General features: G+C 38.7%; 2 protein-coding genes across 3 annotated transcripts; both read left to right on the top strand.

Annotated features, from left to right (window-relative positions):
- The first annotated feature begins 5980 nt into the window (after nucleotides 1-5980).
- LOC110903845 (cell morphogenesis protein PAG1) lies at nucleotides 5981-15491 on the top strand. Of its 2 annotated transcripts, XM_022149640.2 has the most exons (17): nucleotides 5981-6429; nucleotides 6732-6840; nucleotides 6997-7115; nucleotides 7259-7304; nucleotides 7391-7463; nucleotides 7547-7604; nucleotides 7687-7782; nucleotides 7873-7990; nucleotides 8072-8338; nucleotides 8431-8532; nucleotides 8615-8972; nucleotides 9051-9787; nucleotides 9877-10055; nucleotides 10151-10370; nucleotides 10467-10586; nucleotides 11087-11830; nucleotides 11921-15491. In XM_022149640.2, the coding sequence occupies exons 2-17, from the start codon at nucleotides 6751-6753 to the stop codon at nucleotides 14789-14791; spliced, it is 6198 nt and encodes a 2065-aa protein (XP_022005332.1). In that variant the 5' UTR covers nucleotides 5981-6429; nucleotides 6732-6750; the 3' UTR covers nucleotides 14792-15491. The 2 variants fall into 2 exon arrangements, with proteins under 2 accessions (XP_022005332.1, XP_035839205.1); XM_035983312.1 differs by lacking the exons at nucleotides 5981-6429; nucleotides 6732-6840; nucleotides 6997-7115; ... (3 more) ...; nucleotides 7687-7782; nucleotides 7873-7990 and having other exon boundaries at nucleotides 8296-8338; nucleotides 8435-8532.
- A 1060-nt stretch (nucleotides 15492-16551) lies between these two features.
- Nucleotides 16552-18680, top strand: LOC110905926 (WPP domain-interacting tail-anchored protein 1). Its single transcript, XM_022151336.1, has 3 exons — nucleotides 16552-17950; nucleotides 18065-18217; nucleotides 18348-18680. Exons 1-3 carry the CDS (start codon nucleotides 16583-16585, stop codon nucleotides 18495-18497), a joined length of 1671 nt encoding a protein of 556 aa, XP_022007028.1. The 5' UTR covers nucleotides 16552-16582; the 3' UTR covers nucleotides 18498-18680.
- Nucleotides 18681-19293: the final 613 nt, after the last annotated feature.

Below are 19293 nucleotides of genomic sequence, written 5' to 3' on the forward strand. Positions count from 1 at the left end.
TGAACCAGACCCGAAACCCAGATTTATAATTTTACTCTTTTATTATCTTTTAAATGACCAAAATGCCCTTCTAAGGCATAAATTGAGTTTAAAATTATTCCGGGCAATATAGAACATAACTTACTGATATAATATCATATTTTGAGCATATTACATCAGGGAACTTGCATTTGAATCATTGGTCTACCCGTATCGCCCTTTTCGCGTTCGGTTCGGTTTACGTAACTAGTTTGCGTAAATTGACCGAAACGGGTCAAACGATATCATTTTTATTTCAAAATCCAGAATGTATTAGTATACCCATATTATACAAGTATTCAAACTTGTCGGGTCTAAATCACATTCTATCCGGTCTTTCGCTTAATCGTGCGTAAACCGTATCATTCTTAAAACTAACCGGTCAAAGCTTAGGCTTAAATAAAAGACCCGTTAGGAATCTAATAGGTTAATTATAAACCTTTGTTCCAGATTAGGAGGCCCGGTAAAAGCTACCAACACTTATCATTTGTGACTTATACTTGCTCAGGTAAATACATTTTGACTTATTTTCCCTATACGGGCTTGGGGTACGGTATTTAAAATACCGCTTGATCGGGCGCACAAGTCCTGCGCCTTATAGGTGTACAGTCTTGAATAGCTTGTGCGACTTCGTTTAAACAGCTTTGTCTTACTTAAAGGCTTTGGGGGGTTATTGACCGTGTCCCGGATATCCTTGGCATTATCTTACGAGATGGCCACGACCAGAGCACGGGGTGTAGGCGTACACCCGACGTGTATAACTCTTTAATGTGGTGTGTCATTTAATCTCTAGCCCGGACAGCAGATCCCGGGCCACCAGAGATATAAGTGCATGTAATTCGTTCACAAGTTTATATTATATAATTATCCCAAGTTAATAAAAATATTTATGCCTTGTGCATTTAAATCAATTTTCAATCATTTTCAAAATGAGTCAGTCGATTTGTATTTACCAGTGTAAACTGACGTATTTTTCCCAAAAGGTTAAGTGCAGGTACTATACGAAAATAGGCTGGCTGTTTCCTAAGAGCGTCCACTATAGTCTCGCATGCTCGGACGACAAATATCTGTTGAACTATTTTTATCTTATTTTATTTGATCCGCCTGTGGATCCATTTCAACTACTGTGATATTTATTATTGCACTTTATTTAAAGTTGAAATGTTTCTATTCTGCTTCCGCTGTGCATTATTATATTGTGTTGATTGTCTATGACGATGCCAACTACGTCACTGTACCCCACACCGGGCCCACCGGTGACACGTGGAAATCGGGGTGTGACAGCAACGCGGGTCGTGTGTGTCGATCGAAGTGATAGCAAAAATCGAATAATCCTCCAAAAATTCAAACACATAACAGGTAAGCACACATAAAGCACATAAAATCGACGAATCATCAGAGTCACTACTGTCGACTCAAAACACATAAAATCGAGAATTAGATCGTCTGCGGCTACTAGACATCGACTACCCAAAGCGATTTGACTATTCTCAATAGACTTGTCGCCACTTTTCGACTTTCAGGATCGTATTTCTGCCTCGATTCTTGGGCATTCAACACGCATTCCCTAGGTCATGCTTGCGAGTTCAGGTCGTTGGAGTCCGTCGAGGCTTTGGTGAGAAAAATAAAAATCCGGAACAAGTTGTCAAGGTTAGGGTTCCACCCCTAGCTTAGCAACTTCTTCCTTGTTTTAGTAAAAATTGAGGAGATTATTCATCAAAATATGGATTTCACTCCTGATTTGGTATAATTCTCCTCGTTGGTTTTGAAAAATTAATGAAGAAATCATTGATGAATTGATAAATCAGAATTGACCAAGCAATTGATAAATCCTGACTAAATCGCTTGATTCTATTTGAAAATTCGAGTGCAGTGATAGCGAGAAATAGCTGGGTATAGCACATAAGCTTTGGTCTGTTGGTTCCTAACTATAGTCTAAGTCTCTAAGACAGCGACCCGGACTAGGTCGTGTCTAGCCTAATTCCCTATAGTTATGGCTCTGATACCAATCTGTCACACCCCAACCGATGGCGGAATCATCGGGGCATGGCACTGAGCGAAACAGATTGTCCAGAAGTTTCCACAACAACTATCATTACTATTTATTCTAATTAATACGTCCCATACCGTATCCCAAATAGTAAAACAAATTATTACAGATAACAACTAGTCAAATGTTCTGTTCCGACAACTCAGATTCAAATATAAATAACATAATTGTTCAAATGCTTCTAGAGACTCGATCTGCAAGACCTACAGACAACTATGCTCTAGACGCTTATTCTAAGCCCGCCTTCCTAGCAGATGAGCATCCTAATTGCCTGTCACATACGTTAAAATAAAGTCAATACATAAAATGTAAAGGTGAGCATACAAGTTTGATATAGCATATAGAGTTCGAAATAGTTTACGCATAACCAGCACGTACACAGAGGAAAACGAAGCATGTTAATTATCGACATGGATCTATCGATACCAATGACTGCGGGTTGACTGCCCGAGGCAGTTCGCAATACATGATTATCACCGTAATCCATGCAAGTAATTGTCCTTAACAACCCCCGTGTGAACGGGTGCTGAGTCCAAACTATAGTACTACGTCGTTAAGGCAGGTAGACAGCATTCCACGTGTAAACATAACAACAAGCATTCATTTAGTCACGTAATACATGCAGAACGGTTAGCGTTTAAATAATTGAGTAGTGTGTTCGATTGTGATTTTAGATAAGTAACGTATGTAACACCCAAAAGTGCTAAAGCAAAAAGGGTTCGAGTATACTCACAGCGATTGATGGATTGAAGGGAGCGCTTGAGAGTAGGGTTAGCCTGATTAGTTCGATAGCATAATGATGTGTAACGCGTAAAATGGAAACAAGTGTTGATGGGTCGAACAGCCTGGTCGATCGAATGGAGGTTCGATCGAACGGGTTGTTCGTTCGGTTGGACAGTCCATTCGGTCAGCCTGTTCGATCGGCCGGTAGGCTCGATCGGTTGGACTGTTCGAGTGGATTGTCCCATCCTTTTTGAGTGGTATGTGTTTGTGTATGATGGCTTGTTCTTTTGAAGTTTTCGTTGTAGTATTTGAGAACACTGAAGTGTTCTTACCTTTCAGGTCTATCGATCGAACGGGCCGTTCGATCGGCCAGCTTAACCGATCGGTTAGACACTTCGGTAGTAAGTCCTCAGCAGGATGTCACCTGATCGGACAGCATGTTCGATCGGGTGGCACTCCAATACGTCGAACAAGTTGAAAAACCGATCAAATGTTGAAGCATAGTATCTCATGATCCGAAGAGTAATTCAACCCAAACCGTAGTTCGATCGAACCGCACTTCGTTCAATACTAGGCTTCATGAAATTGTTAAGGTGTGGGGCCATGTGCTAGCCGATCGGCTGGCCTGGTCGATTGGCTGACATGTCCGATCGGTTAGGCTGTTCGTTCGAACAGCCTGTTCGATCGGTCAGCATTCTGACCTGGTCGGCCTGTTCGTCTAACACTTGGCTGTTCTGATTGTTTGACGTTATATCGAGGTATTTTGACAACGAGCTGAACCATGGAACCTTTGTTCTTACTTGTTTCTCCTGCTCGGATAGGAACCACCCAAGTCCGGCCGGTGAACGGTTCGGAACGGAGTTTATAGTTTAACCCGAAATCGGTGAACCTCGAAGATAGAATCCGAATCTTGAACCACACAGCCATTAGAATGATTAGTGAGTTGGCTCAAGCTCCGTTTCTACCGGTTTGGAGGCATTGAGTGTAAAAGAGTTGGAAATCCTTCTTTCAATCCTTCACACCATGTAAATGTTCAGATCTGCGATAGATCTTAGTTTGTTTATGTGGAAATCGGCTAGATCCAAGTAATTCTTGGTGGATTGAGGCCAAAACATGATGTTCTTGAAGAACACCATGATGACATCATCCTAGAATACTTAGATCTTGATGATTTCACGGTTGAAAGTTAAGATTTGAAAGATAGAAAGGTGTAGGAGTGTGTATTGATCAAGAAAGTACAAGATTTAGGATGAAATCTTACTGGAATCGAGAGAAATATGAGAAATAGTGAAGAACACGAGCTGGCCGGACAGAGAGTTTCCAAAAGTGGAAAGAATGACAATGACAGGCCTATTTATAGGCTTCCAAAAGGGGAAAGTGCTGGCCGATCGGCCAGGCATCCCGATCGGGCAGCCTGCTCGATCAGACAGTCCGTCCGATCGGCTGGGCTGTTCGATCGGCTAGGAGCCTGATCGATCAATGGCCTGCGTTGAGCGTTTGGTGCGACGATTTCTGATATTTCGATTTCGATTGAAGACGATACGAATACGATAGAGTTTCCTATCTAAATTACTTTTAATCCCAACCACTATATCTACTATATCTACATACAGGCATATTTCACACTATCCTTTCGCCACTAATCACCATAATTCGATTTCGATTGAGTTCGATTGAGTTTCGAGTTTCGATTCGATTGATCACCACACATAACATAAAAGTAAACACGCATAGTTAACACGTAAGGCACACACACACGTAATATAACACCAAATTCGCATAATTCGAGTTTCGAGTTCGATTGATGATTCGAGTAGCTTGATTATCATTGATTGACTTTATCACATTGTTACTTCCTACTATTCATAGTCGTAAAGCGTTTCGCGTCGATTAAACATTCGATTACTTCGATTCCTTTGATTTACAACACTTACTCCACATAATACAAATAATAAAACATAAAATAGACTAATTACAGTCAAAGAAATCAAACTTGACTTGGACTTGGACTTTGACTTTTGACTTTGACATTTGAAAACACAGGGTGTTACAAAAAAATTAAACAAAATTACATACTTAAGCTTAAATAATTAACGAAAATAAGTTATTAAAGAAATATCAAATTAACTGAGAAAGCAAAGATAAATTTAAAAAAAAGAGAAAAGAAGTATTAAAACAAAAATAAATGATAAAAGAAATATAATTTTAGAAAAGAAAAAAATAAAAATACTTTAAAAGCTAAAAAAGCTAAAAGTAAATATAATAATAAAAGGAAAAACTGAAAAGATGTTAAAAGTTAAAAGTAATTATTAAAAATAATATATTGATATAATAAAATATTAAAAAACTACATATTATTTAAAATTTAAAATTACTATTCATGTTAGTTCGTAAACAATATATATATATATATATATATATATATATAATATTTATGAAAACAAATATAAACAATGTCACGTTGACACATACATACATAGAAGAGGTTAACTTAGAAAACTTGTACTATTAAGAAAAATAAAATAACTCCTCTCAATCTATTGGTGGTGACATGATTGTAATTAATTGAAAACGTAGTAAGTTATTTAGATTCAGGGTAAAATAGAAAACTAACATCAATTTTGTATATACCGTTACATATTAATTTTAACAAAGTATAAATCAGTGGATCTATTTAATGATTCATTTGTAAAACATGTATATTAAGGGGAGTATCATTCACCGAATGTATGCGGGAAGAGGTTTTCACCGAGCGGTGAATGATCGGCAGCCTCTTTTCGATGAGTAGGGACTGCTTTCTTCGATGTATACTCACCGATGCGGGAAGGAGGAGGGAGGGGGTTTAATGGTGGGTCACAACCCCTTTCAACCAATCATATTTTTTTTTTTAAATTCTTTACCACTCTCCAGGTGTTTGAATCACTGCCAGTGATTGAGTGCAAAATGGGGAGTTGAATAGGAAATTGATATGGTGTGATATCATTGGGTAGAGAATGACTGAAACACCTTAAAGTGTTTGAATCATACCCTAAACCCTAAGGTGTGCAGTGAGTGCGCAGCCCGAAAGTATTTTGAAAGATGCGCTCAAATGGGCCTGTTGGGCCACCAATAAAAGGGTGATTGTGGGCTTGTATCTTGATGCGATTGCAGAATCAATAGGGTTGTATCCGGATCTGGAACCCGGAGAAGTCGCCCGTGGGTTATAATAGGATCCGACAGAAGAATCAATCGGGTGAGACCCGTACCCATCACTAAAATTGCGTTGATCATCACCATGCAGACGGGTGTTGTTGATTTCTGATTCAATTTGCTCTAATTTCTAATCTCATCTTCATTTTTTGACTGAATAACAGTATTCTCAATTTCTGATTTCATCTTCAGCTTGTTCTGATTTCTAATTTCACCACACCACTGGATAGCCATATTCTGGATAATGCACTCTGTTCTTCTGATGAGATTGACCTATTGCCGCAGTTTCTGTTATCACAGGTTGCGTCTTCGAGAATGTCGTCAGGTATTAATAATACGATTATTATTACTATTTGTTATTTTTCTATGGCAGCCGTGGAATTGGAAGAGAATGAATGAATGAGTGATAAAAGAAAAGTGATATGAAGCAGTGAATCAAATATTCACAGGTGCCTTTCTTGTCACCTTCAGTTAATTTCTCATACATACTATGATGCTTCTGTCCTGTTATTTTATATTATATGTGAAAAGCACAAAAAAGTATCATAGAAAAGTTTTATAAATATAAGTGGACCACAGGATGAAAGATATCTCTTTATTGTTTTATTTGAATTGTTTTGGTTATTTTCTTGTAAGCATTTGGTCTTGTTATTTCAATATTAGTAAGTATGAGTTGAGTGAGTGATATAATCTTCTTATTATCTCTTGTTCTTCTGAATTACCGATTCGGTTCATATCATATTATTAGCAGGGGTTTACTCAGAGATGATATGGGGAGTGCAACGAAGCTTATTGTGGATGCCCTGCTACAACGCTTCATTCCACTTGCTAGACGTCGGATTGAAACAACACACTTACATGTAAGAATGATCAGTTTAGTTGATGATCTGGATCAAATTAGAACGTAATATTCTATATATGCTTGTATACATAGTTGCCACATCCATCAGTGTCGTCTTAGTTGATATTTTCATGAATTCGTATTCTTGAAATTATTATATGTGGGTGAATTACAGGATGGACATTATCACCGGCCATTAGATCCCGCCTATGAGCAAGTGTTGGATTCCTTAGCTTTGGTGGCCCGCCACATGCCCGTATCTCTTCTTGAAGCACTTCTTAGGTGGAGAGACATGTATGGTGTTTATATGCATACGTAACATGTGACCACCTCATATTTGTTGTCTCCTGAACATTAAAAGCTGGAACGAAACGTTTAGATGGATGATACGTTTTGGTATGAAGTATGACTATGTTGTATTCTGGCTTCTTTTGCAGTGAGTCCCCGAAAGGTGCAAATGATACGTCTACGTTCCAGAAAAAGGTTATCATGACTTAATATTTTGGTGGGAGTTTTCTTCTTAAAGAAAACATAACAATGTAGTTCTAGTGACACTTAGCTTGTTTCAGCTGACGGTAGAGTGCATTTTTTGCTTGGCAAGCATACGCTTTGTGCAGTGTTGTCCGCCTGACGGACTTACAGGTTCGACAGTTCCATCATTACTTCATCCCTGTAGACCTTAAGTTATTTGGTTCTCAAACCATACATGTCTACTGTAATTGCAGATAAACTCTGGACTGGGCTTGAACATTTTGTATTTGATTGGTTAATCAATGCTGACAGGTAATTTCAAGTTGGCGCCTATTGCTTCAACATACCTTTTAATGTATCTAGTTTTATTTGACTGAAATTTTGTTCATTGAAGGGTTGTAAGTCAGGTTGAGTATCCGTCATTGGCTGAGCTGCGTGGGCTCCTTCTGGACCTCGTTTCACATCTCGTGGGTGCTCTATCACAAATCAGGTAAACACTTTTAAAAAACCGAGTCTTGACATTATTCGTATCAATTTATCAACAAGGAAAACACTTAGAAAGTGTTTTGTTTTTCCATAGATTCATCCCTGTGACCGGACGGTTTATCATGGAACTAAATGCGCGTCGGATTGATACTAGTGGTGCTCGAAGCGAAACACTTAGTATAATTAACGGGATGCGCCATCTAAGGCTTGGGGTATGTGGCACATACTCTTTTATTATGAAGATTTCTTGTCAATTTATTAATCTTATATAACAAAATAATCCATACATGTAGGTCAAGACTGATGGTGGTCTTAACATGTCAGCATCCTTTGTGGCAAAAGCAAATCCTCTTAATCACGCTCCCACCAAACGAAAAGGTGAACTTCACCATGCCCTTTGCAGGATGCTGTCAAGCATTTTAGCACCACTTGCAGATGATAATAACTGTCACTGGCCTCCTTCTGGTGTACATCGTGCACTTACTGTGTGGTATGAAGCTGTCGCACGGGTAAGAATGCAGATCATTCATTGGGCAGATAAACAGAGCAAGCATATACCCGTAAGTAAATTCATTCGTTCGTTTGTTCATGTCTATTTTCTGAATTGGTTTATTCTTATACCTTTGTTCAATTCTCATTGTTTTTATGTTAGGCAGCATACCCTTTAGTGACTTATCTTCTCTGTCTTGGTGATCCTCTTGTGTTTCTTAGTAACTTTGGTCCTCATACAGAACAATTGTATAAACAACTTAAGGTAACTAACTTTATACGCACAGCGTTTACTACTTTTATCGAGATCTTTCTTCCAGATGATAAATATTATGTGTATTCTACAGGATAAGAATAATCGGTTTATGGCACTGGATTGTCTTCACCATGTTACGAGATTTTATTTGGGCGTTCACGGGCGTTCTCAGCCGTCAAATCGTGTGTGGGATTATCTCGACAGCGTGACTTCACAACTTCTTACGATTCTTAGGAAAGGAATGCTTACACATGATGCCCAACATGATAAACTTGTTCAGTTGTGCGTTACTATAGGCGGACACAACCTTGATTTTTGCATTAACCATCTGATTTTAGAAATGCTTAAACAAGATAGTCCCAGCGAGGCGAAGATTATCGGTCTTCGTGCTTTACTCGACATTTCAATGTCTCCAACAAGTGGCCATGTTGGCTTGGACATCCTTCTAGGTAATTAATAAGTAATAATCCTCTTTTTGTTTGTTTAATTTCAAATCTTTATTTTTGAATTTGTTTTAACATTGACAGCTCACGATTTAGCGCATTACGTTCCGAAAGTAAAGATTGCGATCGAGTCTATATTAAGGTCATGTCATAGAGCTTACAATCTGGCGCTTCTCACTTCTTCAAAGACAACTATAGATGCTATTACAAAGGAAAAATCACAAGGACACCTTTTTAGGTCGGTTTTAAAGTGCATACCGTACCTAATTAAAGATGTTGGTCGAAGTGATAGAATCACTGAGATAATACCTCAACATGGGATAAGCATTGATCATGGTGTCCGTGAAGAAGCAATGCAAGTACTCGATCGAATTGCGAGATGTCATCCTGATCGTCGATTTGCGGTTGTGAGAGGTATGATGAACTTCATCCTACGGCTCCCGGATGAGTTTCCTCTTCTTATTCAAACAACATTAGGACACCTTTTGGACCTCTTGAGATTATGGAGATCTTGCCTTGTAGATGAAAATATTGAGCATGATGTTGCACATGCAAAGCATGTGCAGATAAACCTAAGATCGAAGAAATCTTCTTTCAATCATGGAGAACCGATTGAATTCCATTCTTCGGAGATTGATGCGATTGGTCTTATCTTTCTTACCTCTGCTGATAGTCAGATTAGACACACAGCATTGGAATTACTACGGTGTGTACGTGATTTACGCAGCGATATACAAACCTGTTTGTTACGTGAGAAGTTGGATTTCATTAAAGACGAAGCTGAACCAATACTTATGGTGGATGTTTTTGAGGAAAATGGGGTGTGTTGTTCTCCTTGTAACCTACCTATTTTTTTCTTTTAACCCTTTTTGATGTGAATCGTTAATGTGAAAAACAATGGTTTCGACAGGATGATATTGTTCAAAGCTGCTATTGGGATTCCAACCGAGAATCTGATGTGGCACCACCTGATGCAACACTTGAGGCCATTCTTCATGAAAATCATGATAAGAATAGATGGGCTCGGTGTCTTAGTGAGCTTGTTAAATACGGTGCATTGCTCTGCCCACGCGCGGTTCAGGAAGCAAAGTAATAAAGAAATTTCTAACTTCTAAGTTGTCAAGTTTCAGGTCATTTGAATCTGAAACGGCTGATATTCATATTTTGGATATTTATGTTTTTAGGGTTCAGATAACTAAGCGTCTTGCGCTTGTGACACCGGTCGAATTGGGGGGAAAGGCGCATCAGGTTCAGGATGCAGACAACAAACTCGACCAGTGGCTCATGTATGCTGTGTTTGCTTGTTCTTGTCCACCTGGCAGGGAAGGATCCAGTGCAGCTGCAACACGAGAATTATTCCATCTTATCATTCCGTCACTAAAATCTGGTTCTGAAGCATCGGTTGTGAGTATTAACTATTAACCACTGACTTTGTGTTTACAATAGTTAACTGTACAATGCAGTAAAAGTAATAGACATTTTGTGCTTCATACAATTCAGCATGCCGCTATTATGGCGTTAGGGCGTTCACATCTGGAAGCGTGTGAAATAATGTTCAGTGAGCTGGCATCTTTTATGGATGAAATCTCTTTAGAAACGGAAGGAAAATCGAAATGGAAGGTACTTAGAATCACACATTATCCTTTTGTTCCATTGTATTTTAAAGAGTAAAATGCCATTTTCGTCCCTGAGGTTTGGCCACTTTTGCGACTTTCATCCAAAGGTTTGTTTTTCCGCATCTGGATCCAAAAGGTTTAAAATCTTGCCATTTTCAACTCCATCCATTTTTCTATGTTAAATGAGGGGCATTTTCGTCTTTTTAGACATTTTTGTGATGATTAAAAAACACTATAAGAAATAAAGATCCACCTCTGTTGACTTTCTCCCCACCCAAACCCTATAATCATCACAAAAAATGTCTAAAAAGACGAAAATACCCTTGACCTAACGTTAAAAAATGGATGAAGTTAACGAGTTGGATGAAAATGGCAAGATTTCAAACCTTTTGGATCCAGATGCGGAAAAACAAACCTTTGGACGAAAGTCGCAAAAGTGGCCAAACCTCAGGGACGAAAATGGCATTTTACTCTATTTTAAATATCTAATTTGTATTAATGCAGATTCAAAAACCTCGACGTGAAGAACTCCGTATCCACATTTCAAACATATACAAAACGGTTGCAGAGAACATCTGGCCCGGCATGCTAGCCAGTAAGCCGGTGATCCGTCTTCATTATTTGAAGTATATCGATGAAACAACCAAACTAATATCAACAACACCTTCTGAGAATTTCCAAGACTTACAAACTCTACGCCTTGCTCTTGCATGTGTACTAAGATCACTAGCCCCTGAGTTTGTGGATTCAAAATCAGAAAAATTCGATATGAAAACCAGAAAACGTTTATTCGATCTTTTTCTCTCATGGTGTGATGATTCAGGTACTACATGTAGTCAGGATGGTTTAAGTGATTATAGGCGCGAAGTTGAAAGATACAAGTCTAGTCAGCACGCTCGATCGAAAGATTCTATAGACAAATTAAAGTTTGACAAAGAATTGTCTGAACAAGTTGAGGCGGTTCAATGGGCTTCCATGAATTGTATGGCCTCCTTGTTATACGGCCCGTGTTTTGATTTTGACAATGCAAGAAAAATGAGCGGTCGGATTATATATTGGATTAATGGTCTCTTCATCGAGTCTGCACCGCGGGCCCCGTCTGGTTATTCACCCTCCGATCCAAAGGGTCCGTTTTTTACTAAACGCAATAAAAGCAGAGCAGGCCACCTTCGTGTTTCCCTTGCTAAAATAGCGTTAAAGAATCTTATTCTTTCTAATTTAGACTTGTTTCCTGCTTGCATTGATCAGGTAAGACATCTATCTAGTTGATGTATTTTTTTTCTCGGATGGTTATGAATCTTATGATCTCAAGTTATGTTGTTTCCTTTCTGATTTCAGTGCTACTATTCTGATGCTGATGTGGCAGATGGATACTTCAGTGTGTTGGCTGAAGTGTACATGCGTCAAGAGATACAAAAATGTGAAATCCAACGGCTATTGAGCTTGATTCTTTACAAAGTGGTGGACCCATCTAGACAAGTTCGTGATGATGCCCTGCAAATGCTTGAGACACTATCGGCCCGTGAATGGGCTGAAGATAAGATCGACGGGTCAGGAACTTATCAAGTTGCCGTAGTCGGAAATCTTCCAGATTCTTACCAACAATTTCAGTACAAATTATCTTGTAAACTCGCCAAAGATCGTCCCGAGCTGAGTCATCTTCTTTGTGAAGAAATCATGCAGAGACAACTGGACGCTGTTGACATAATCGCACAGCACCAGGTTTTAACATGCATGGCTCCATGGATCGAAAATCTTGATTTCTGGAAACTGCAAAACTCGGGGTGGAAGGAAAGATTATTAAAAAGTCTTTATTACGTGACGTGGCGTCATGCAGACCAGTTTCCTGATGAAATCGAGAAGCTTTGGAGAACGATTGCTAGTAAGCCGCGTAACATCCGTCCGGTTCTTGATTTTTTAATCACTAAAGGAATTGAAGATTGTGATTCAAATACATCAACTGAAATAAGCGGTGCATTTGCTACGTATTTTTCGGTTGCCAAACGTGTAAGCTTGTATCTAGCTAGAATTTGTCCACAAGGCACGGTTGACCATTTGGTTTACCAATTAGCCCAACGAATGCTCGAGGAGAGCCTCGAACCTATCAGAGTCCACAAGAGTGATTTTAACGGAAATTTTATTTTGGAGTTTTCTTTAGGTTCCGCTATAGCCCAGCTGGCGTCTGTCATGGATAACCAACCGTTTCTGGTTCGAGGTTCTTTTGATGGTCTATTAAGGAACACAAGCGGTCGGACCCCTGTAGGCCGTCGAACCACTTCTGGTTCAGTGGTCCCGGTACCTCCTGAGATAAGTGTTACAACTTCTAGCCATAGGCTTCGAGGCTCAGCGGGAAATTCAAGAAGTCGGCATATTTCTCGAGAGAGTGGGGAGTACCTAATTGACACTCCAAATTCTGAAGCTGACAGTCACGGTGTGAGTGCTAGAGAACTTAACACAGCCTTACAGGGGCATCAGCATCCACACCATTCATTAACGCATGCTGATATAGCATTAATTCTACTTGCGGAAATCGCGTATGAAAATGATGAAGATTTCAGGGAACATTTGCCGTTACTTTTTCACGTCACGTTTGTCTCAATGGATAGCTCAGAAGACATTGTTCTAGAACATTGCCAGCGTTTGCTTGTTAATTTGTTGTATTCTCTTGGTGGTCGTCATCTCGAACTTTACAACGTTGAGAATAAAGACGGTGAAAACCGACAACTGGTTGTGAGCCTGATTAAATATGTCCAGTCAAAACGCGGAACCATGATGTGGGAAAACGAGGACACCACAGTCACGGGAATCGAGCTTCAAAGCGCAAAACTACTGTCCGCACTGGTTCAAAGCATGGTGGATGCCACATTTTTCCAAGGTGATCTAAGAGAGACTTGGGGAGTAGAAGCACTCAAGTGGGCCATGGAGTGCACGTCCCGACACCTGTCATGCCGGTCCCACCAGATTTATCGAGCCCTCCGACCCCGTGTGAACCACGATGCATGCATCTCTCTTCTCAGATGCCTTCATAGATGTTTAACAAACCCGGTACCGGAAGTTTTAGGGTTTATAATGGAGATTCTTTTAACATTACAAGTGATGGTGGAAAGTGTAGAGCCTGAGAAAGTGATTCTCTACCCCCATCTTTTCTGGGGGTGTGTGGCCATGATGCATACCGATTTTGTTCATGTGTATTGTCAGGTACTCGAGCTATTTGCTCGTGTCATTGACCTTTTGACTTTTTCTGACCGAACGACAGAAAACGTGCTCCTTTCAAGCATGCCACGAGATGAGCTAGACGACAGTGTGGTCGATAGTGAGGATGAAGTCGATTCACCATCCGGTGCAGATGGGACGGTCCCGGCTTTTGAAGGCGTGCAGCCGCTAGTGCTCAAAGGACTCATGTCACCCGTTAGCCACGATATCTCGATCGAGGTTCTATCAAGGCTAACCGTACCCTCGTGTGATTCAATCTTCGGGGAAGCGCAGACTAGACTCTTGATGCACATCACGGGTCTGCTTCCATGGCTCTGCTTACATTTAAATCCAGATGTAGCCGTGGGTCTGAGCTCGGGCCCAGGCTCTACTTCGCCCTTTTTACAGGAACCGCAAAAGGCCCGTACGGTTTCGGCGAATCTGGCAATATGGTGTGAAGCGAAATCTTTAGACGAATTAGCCGCCATATTCATGGCATATTCACATGGGAGAATTAAAACCATTGACAATCTACTAGCTTGTGTCTCACCATTATTATGTAGCAAATGGGCACCAACGCATTCGGTTCTGGCTTTCAGGCATTTACTCGATCTTTTAGAAAAAGGACCCGTTGAGTATCAACGGGTTGTTCTTATAATACTGAAGCAACTGGTTCACCATATTCCAATGGATGCTGTTCAGAATCAACACATGTATGCACTCATTTCTCAGCTAGTTGAGAGCAGTTTGTGTTCTGAAGCACTAGGTGTGTTAGAAGCTCTTTTACATAACTATGCATCCGTTAACCATGATCCAGCTCACTATGAAAGCAACCTTGGTGGGGCTGATGAGTCAGCATTCATGGCTCGTGGTGGACCACCGTGTGTTACAGCTAAAGAGTTGGCTTTGCGGAATACTCGTTTAATCCTTGGTCGGGTGCTTGATAATTGTGTGCTTGGTCGAAGAAGGGACTACAAAAGACTAGTCCCGTTTGTGAATACTATTGGTAAAACTTAACCACATGTATAGTAAAAGTCAACGATTTGTAGCAGCTACTTTTTAATCTGAAGCCTTCGTATCTGACATGAATCACAACCTGGAAGTCAAAGCCCTGGAGTTTGACCTTTTATCTGGTTTTCTGAATTCCGAATTAAAAACTCACATGTTATGCAGAAGTTTATGTCTTCAAGCAAACATTTGGGAGATACTTACTTGAAGATATGTTGCGCGATTCAGAAAAATCATTGATTGACTTTTAGAATCGAGCTGCGGTGTTTGAGAAGAATGTATCAAACTTGTATACTTTGGGAAAGTTGTATGAAGCTGATCAGACATCTGAGTTCTTAATGCTCCCTGTGGTCTACCCATTTTTTTTTTTTTGGATTTTATACATATTTATACAAGTTACACCTTTAGACCAGTGAGTTTGAAAAAAGTAACCCACTAAGTCCCAACCACAATGGAGTTGATCTTTTTTTGTTAAGTGATGTGAAATGACTAATAATACACACGCGTTCCAAAAAATGGTTAAACCACAATGACTATCCGTGTACTTAATTCGATATTCTGAGTTTTTTGTTCAGGGAGATGGCTCGTGTTGAATCGCTTCACAACGATATAGATGCATGTATCTTGTATCCTTGTCAGTTACCTTTTTAAAGTTTAAACTTGTAATTGTAAGGAATGTTTATATGTTATCTCTCTTTTTTTTTTTTTTTTTTTTTTGTTGTAATTGTATACAATCTATAGAATGGACTTTGCATGACAGAAATAATAAAATGAGGGACTATTATGTAATTTCGTAAAACCTTAACGTAATCCATGTAAATAGTGGGGAAGTGGTTAGTTTCAAATATTAATTAATAGTGAAAAGAAACTGCAGTGAAAGCTTTCTCAAGCGGTTAAAATTTTGAATCAGGTACGTTGATTTGGAGTTTATTTCACGAATTTCAGATTTTTGCTTCAAGTTTGTATCTAATTCGATGTGTTTATTGATTTTACCAGTGTGATTTTACGTTTGGAACAGATGAAAAACTTAATTTTACTGCCACAATTGTGTTTGTTTGAGGAGTTTATGAAATTTAGGCTTTTCAGTTTCTGTCTGTGTACATGATCAGTTTGCTGTTTCAGGACTTTTAGTATCTTGATTCTTCTACATTTTGGATTAGTAAACCTATTACTTTTGAGATTCAAGATATGGTTTGTAGTTTCTTAAAAAGCGATCACGCAAATTTCTGTCGTCTATGGGACTTGAACCCAAGACCTTCATGTCGGTTAGGGATATTTATGTACTAAATATATTCTGAAGTTGAAAAACAGTTTCTATTATATCAAAAAATGAAATATAGCTCATGGTGATTCAAGTGACAGTTTGTAAAATTTGAACTTTAGGTTAGTATACCATCACGGGGTCATCTTTTGACTTGGGTACGGCACACGGAGCCTTGAAAGATGACCGTGTGACAATAAGCTTACTAGTAAAGCATAATCTAGTGTATCTTACAGTCGTATAAATAATTAAATAATGGAATTTAATACTTTATACATGGATGGCTTGAGTTCTGTTAGAATAAATTTGACAAATCAATGCTGATCCCCTTTTATCTTCACTAATTTTTTTTCCCTTATTGTCGAGTGACCGAGTGTTGTCTAGCGGGACCGACCTGAACCCGTATTCATTGCTCTAATAGTTGTACTGGATGCAAAATCTATGCATTATCATGATATTCATTAGCGGTAAGATTTATTAACTCAACCCGCCCTCATTTTTCTCAGGTCCTGAATTGAGCGTACACCTTAACGGTAAACATGGATGCTGCCACCAATTACGGTGCATCTTCCCCTCCAGAAACTACTGAAGAGATCATAACAACGTTTGTAATGGACATACAATGTATAAGCGAGAAGCTGGCCAACTTGAACTCACTGTCAATGTGTGTGGAAATTAAAGAAAATGACCTCGAGGCTTTCGTTTCTGATACGGATTCTGATTTGGTTATCAAGACGCTAGAATACGCCCTTTTATCTGGCTTTTTGGACTCAGAGGTGAATTTACTAGAGGCATACATATCTCATCTTCAGATGGAAAAAGATAATGTAATAAAGTCTTTATTTTCAAGAATACACGGTGGAGAAACTTTAAGCGGGATGGTAGACATGTTGCATGATTCTGAAAAGGCGTTGGAACTATTACTGGCGGATGTGTTAGAAATAAAAACACGATCCGCCAATTTTGAGAAGAATTTGATAAGATTATGCGGATGTGAGGACTATACGGAGTCCTTAAACAGCATCGATCAAGCAGAACTAAATGAGAAAATGAAAATGAACATGCATACCTTAGAGTCTCATAGGGATGTTTTGAGGAAGCTTGACAAATCTTTGGAGAGAGAAATAAATTTGGAGAATAGGGTGAGTGAGTTGACTCAAATGGAAGAAACGTTGACCACAAGGCTACGATTATCAGAACAAGAAGTGGTTTATGCTAAAGAGGAAGCTGAAACGACGTTTGAAAAGTTCTATGAAACAGACCACACACGTGAACTGTTAACGGAAACCTGTAAAGTATTAATAAGTAAAATCAATATGTTACAATTCAATCTTAAAGGCTCAATTCAGCGAGAATCGCAATTGAAAAGAGACTTACTGAAACTTGAAGAACGCTCTACAGACGAGAGTGCATATACCGAAGGGATTCTGGAACTGATATCAACTATAGAAGATTTGAGAGCACAAGTAATGGAGGCTGAATACAAGCGTAAGGAACTCAAGGATGCCAATGAGAAAGTGGTTTCGCTTGAAGCAGAACTGAGTGATGTTAAAGTTAAGCTGCAACATGCGGAGACATGTTATAAAGATATTGGAGAAGAAAAAAACGTGTTACTTTCGACTATTTTAGGCATGGATAATGTAATTGAGGACCTGAAGAATAAGGTTACACAAGGTAAAGTTCAGACCAAGAGTATGGAGGACAGGTATATCTTCTTGTCTAAATCAAAATCAAGCCTCAAGAAAGAACTCAAAATCGTTAAGGGTAAAGTTAAAAGCTTGGAAAAGTCGTTGCATCAAATGGAGGAAACCAAGAACGCATTTGCTGATAACGTTAATCATTGTAGCAACGTTATATTAAATCTGGTTAAGCAGACGACACTTGAAAGAGAACGCCTCCGAAATCAGGTTTCAAATATCATGCAATAGATATAGCATTGAAAAATATGAAAAAATATATATATATATATATATATATAATAATTAAGCTTTGTCTTGATGGTTTTATATATGCATATGCAGATATCTTACTTAAAACAAGATAACAAAATCTTGCTAAATCACTCAAAGAAAACAGACGAAGATCCTGACGTAGAAGACAGGTACGACGATAAAGCTAGCAGTAATGACGACTTCACTACAGATAACAAAGAAGCCTTATCAACCAATTTTGAGGTATCTTTTTTTATTGCTAGCTGTTTGACTAAGCCTAGCAAAATGGGTTCGGGTCGAAGCGGATCAATTTGAAAAAGTATCAATATGGTTCGGATCAAAACAGTTTTACTTATCGTACCTTTATTTTTAGGTAGAGAATGTAACAGATTCTACCGAGACTGCAAGAGGCATTGATGCAAGACAACTAAAGACGAAAGACGTTTTGTTGGTACTCTTCATACTAGTCATTCCACTACTTGGGGTACTTGTTTATCAAACTCGGGTCAAACATATTATGTAAGACGGGTTAAGAATCTTGGTCTGGAAGGAAGGAAAGCTAAGTTTGTTGTGTGGAAAAACTATAAGCCTTGTTTAGCTGGGATGTTGATGTAGGGAGATGAATAGTGTGTTGATAGAATGTTGTTTTTCTTAACTTTGGTAATGTGACTTCATCCTTGGTATAAAAAGGGTTTTAGTTTGTTTTTTTGTTTTAAAGATTTAAATTATGATCTAAACTCAATACCCTTATGTAAGTTTTTTTTTAAATCACAATTAAGTTTGAATTGACCAAGTATTGTTGCGTAAAAGATTGTTTTGGTATGAGTTAAATTCATATCAATTTTAAAACACATCATTGATCATTGATGCAACAATTATTTATTTTGTATTATGAACATACAAGATGAATCTAATTATATAAATATGTGATTCCGAATTTATAATATAGTTTTAACGTCTTATAATATGTTTGTTGTTTTACAGACGTGTTTTGCACGGTATTAATTAAATATATATATAATTGATAAAGCTTAAGTGGCAATGGTTACAATTACCTAAAAGGTGAGGCAAAAACTGAAAATTTAAAAGCGACCCCCCATGTGTTATATTTCACCAAATTGGCCCAACACACCAGAAATCGGATCGTTGTCACCTTGACTTGAGATCAGATTTCATCATGAAGATCAATGCGATTTTCTACTGTTAGGCAGTTTAGATGAAACGGTGTGTTGGTACGTTGGCTGGTTACATCTTTCGCTAGAAGACATGGTAGTACGAAGTAGCACAACTGGAGGAAGTCTGCGGCTTCTTCTAGCTTA

The sequence above is a fragment of the Helianthus annuus genome, chromosome 14 (genome assembly GCF_002127325.2).
Source record: "Helianthus annuus cultivar XRQ/B chromosome 14, HanXRQr2.0-SUNRISE, whole genome shotgun sequence".
NCBI classification, from domain to species: Eukaryota; Viridiplantae; Streptophyta; class Magnoliopsida; order Asterales; family Asteraceae; genus Helianthus; species Helianthus annuus.

Bases quoted from the DNA above. Each gene is read 5' to 3' on its own strand.
- LOC110905926 (XM_022151336.1), top strand. From the start codon at position 16,583: ATGGATGCTGCCACCAATTACGGTGCATCTTCCCCTCCAGAAACTACT. The intron at 17,951-18,064 runs GTTTCAAATATC...ATGCATATGCAG, and splicing joins GAGAACGCCTCCGAAATCAG to ATATCTTACTTAAAACAAGA. The intron at 18,218-18,347 runs GTATCTTTTTTT...CTTTATTTTTAG, and splicing joins CCTTATCAACCAATTTTGAG to GTAGAGAATGTAACAGATTC.
- LOC110903845 (XM_022149640.2), top strand. From the start codon at position 6,751: ATGGGGAGTGCAACGAAGCTTATTGTGGATGCCCTGCTACAACGCTTC. The intron at 8,533-8,614 runs GTAACTAACTTT...TGTATTCTACAG, and splicing joins AATTGTATAAACAACTTAAG to GATAAGAATAATCGGTTTAT. The intron at 10,056-10,150 runs GTAATAAAGAAA...TTATGTTTTTAG, and splicing joins CGCGCGGTTCAGGAAGCAAA to GGTTCAGATAACTAAGCGTC.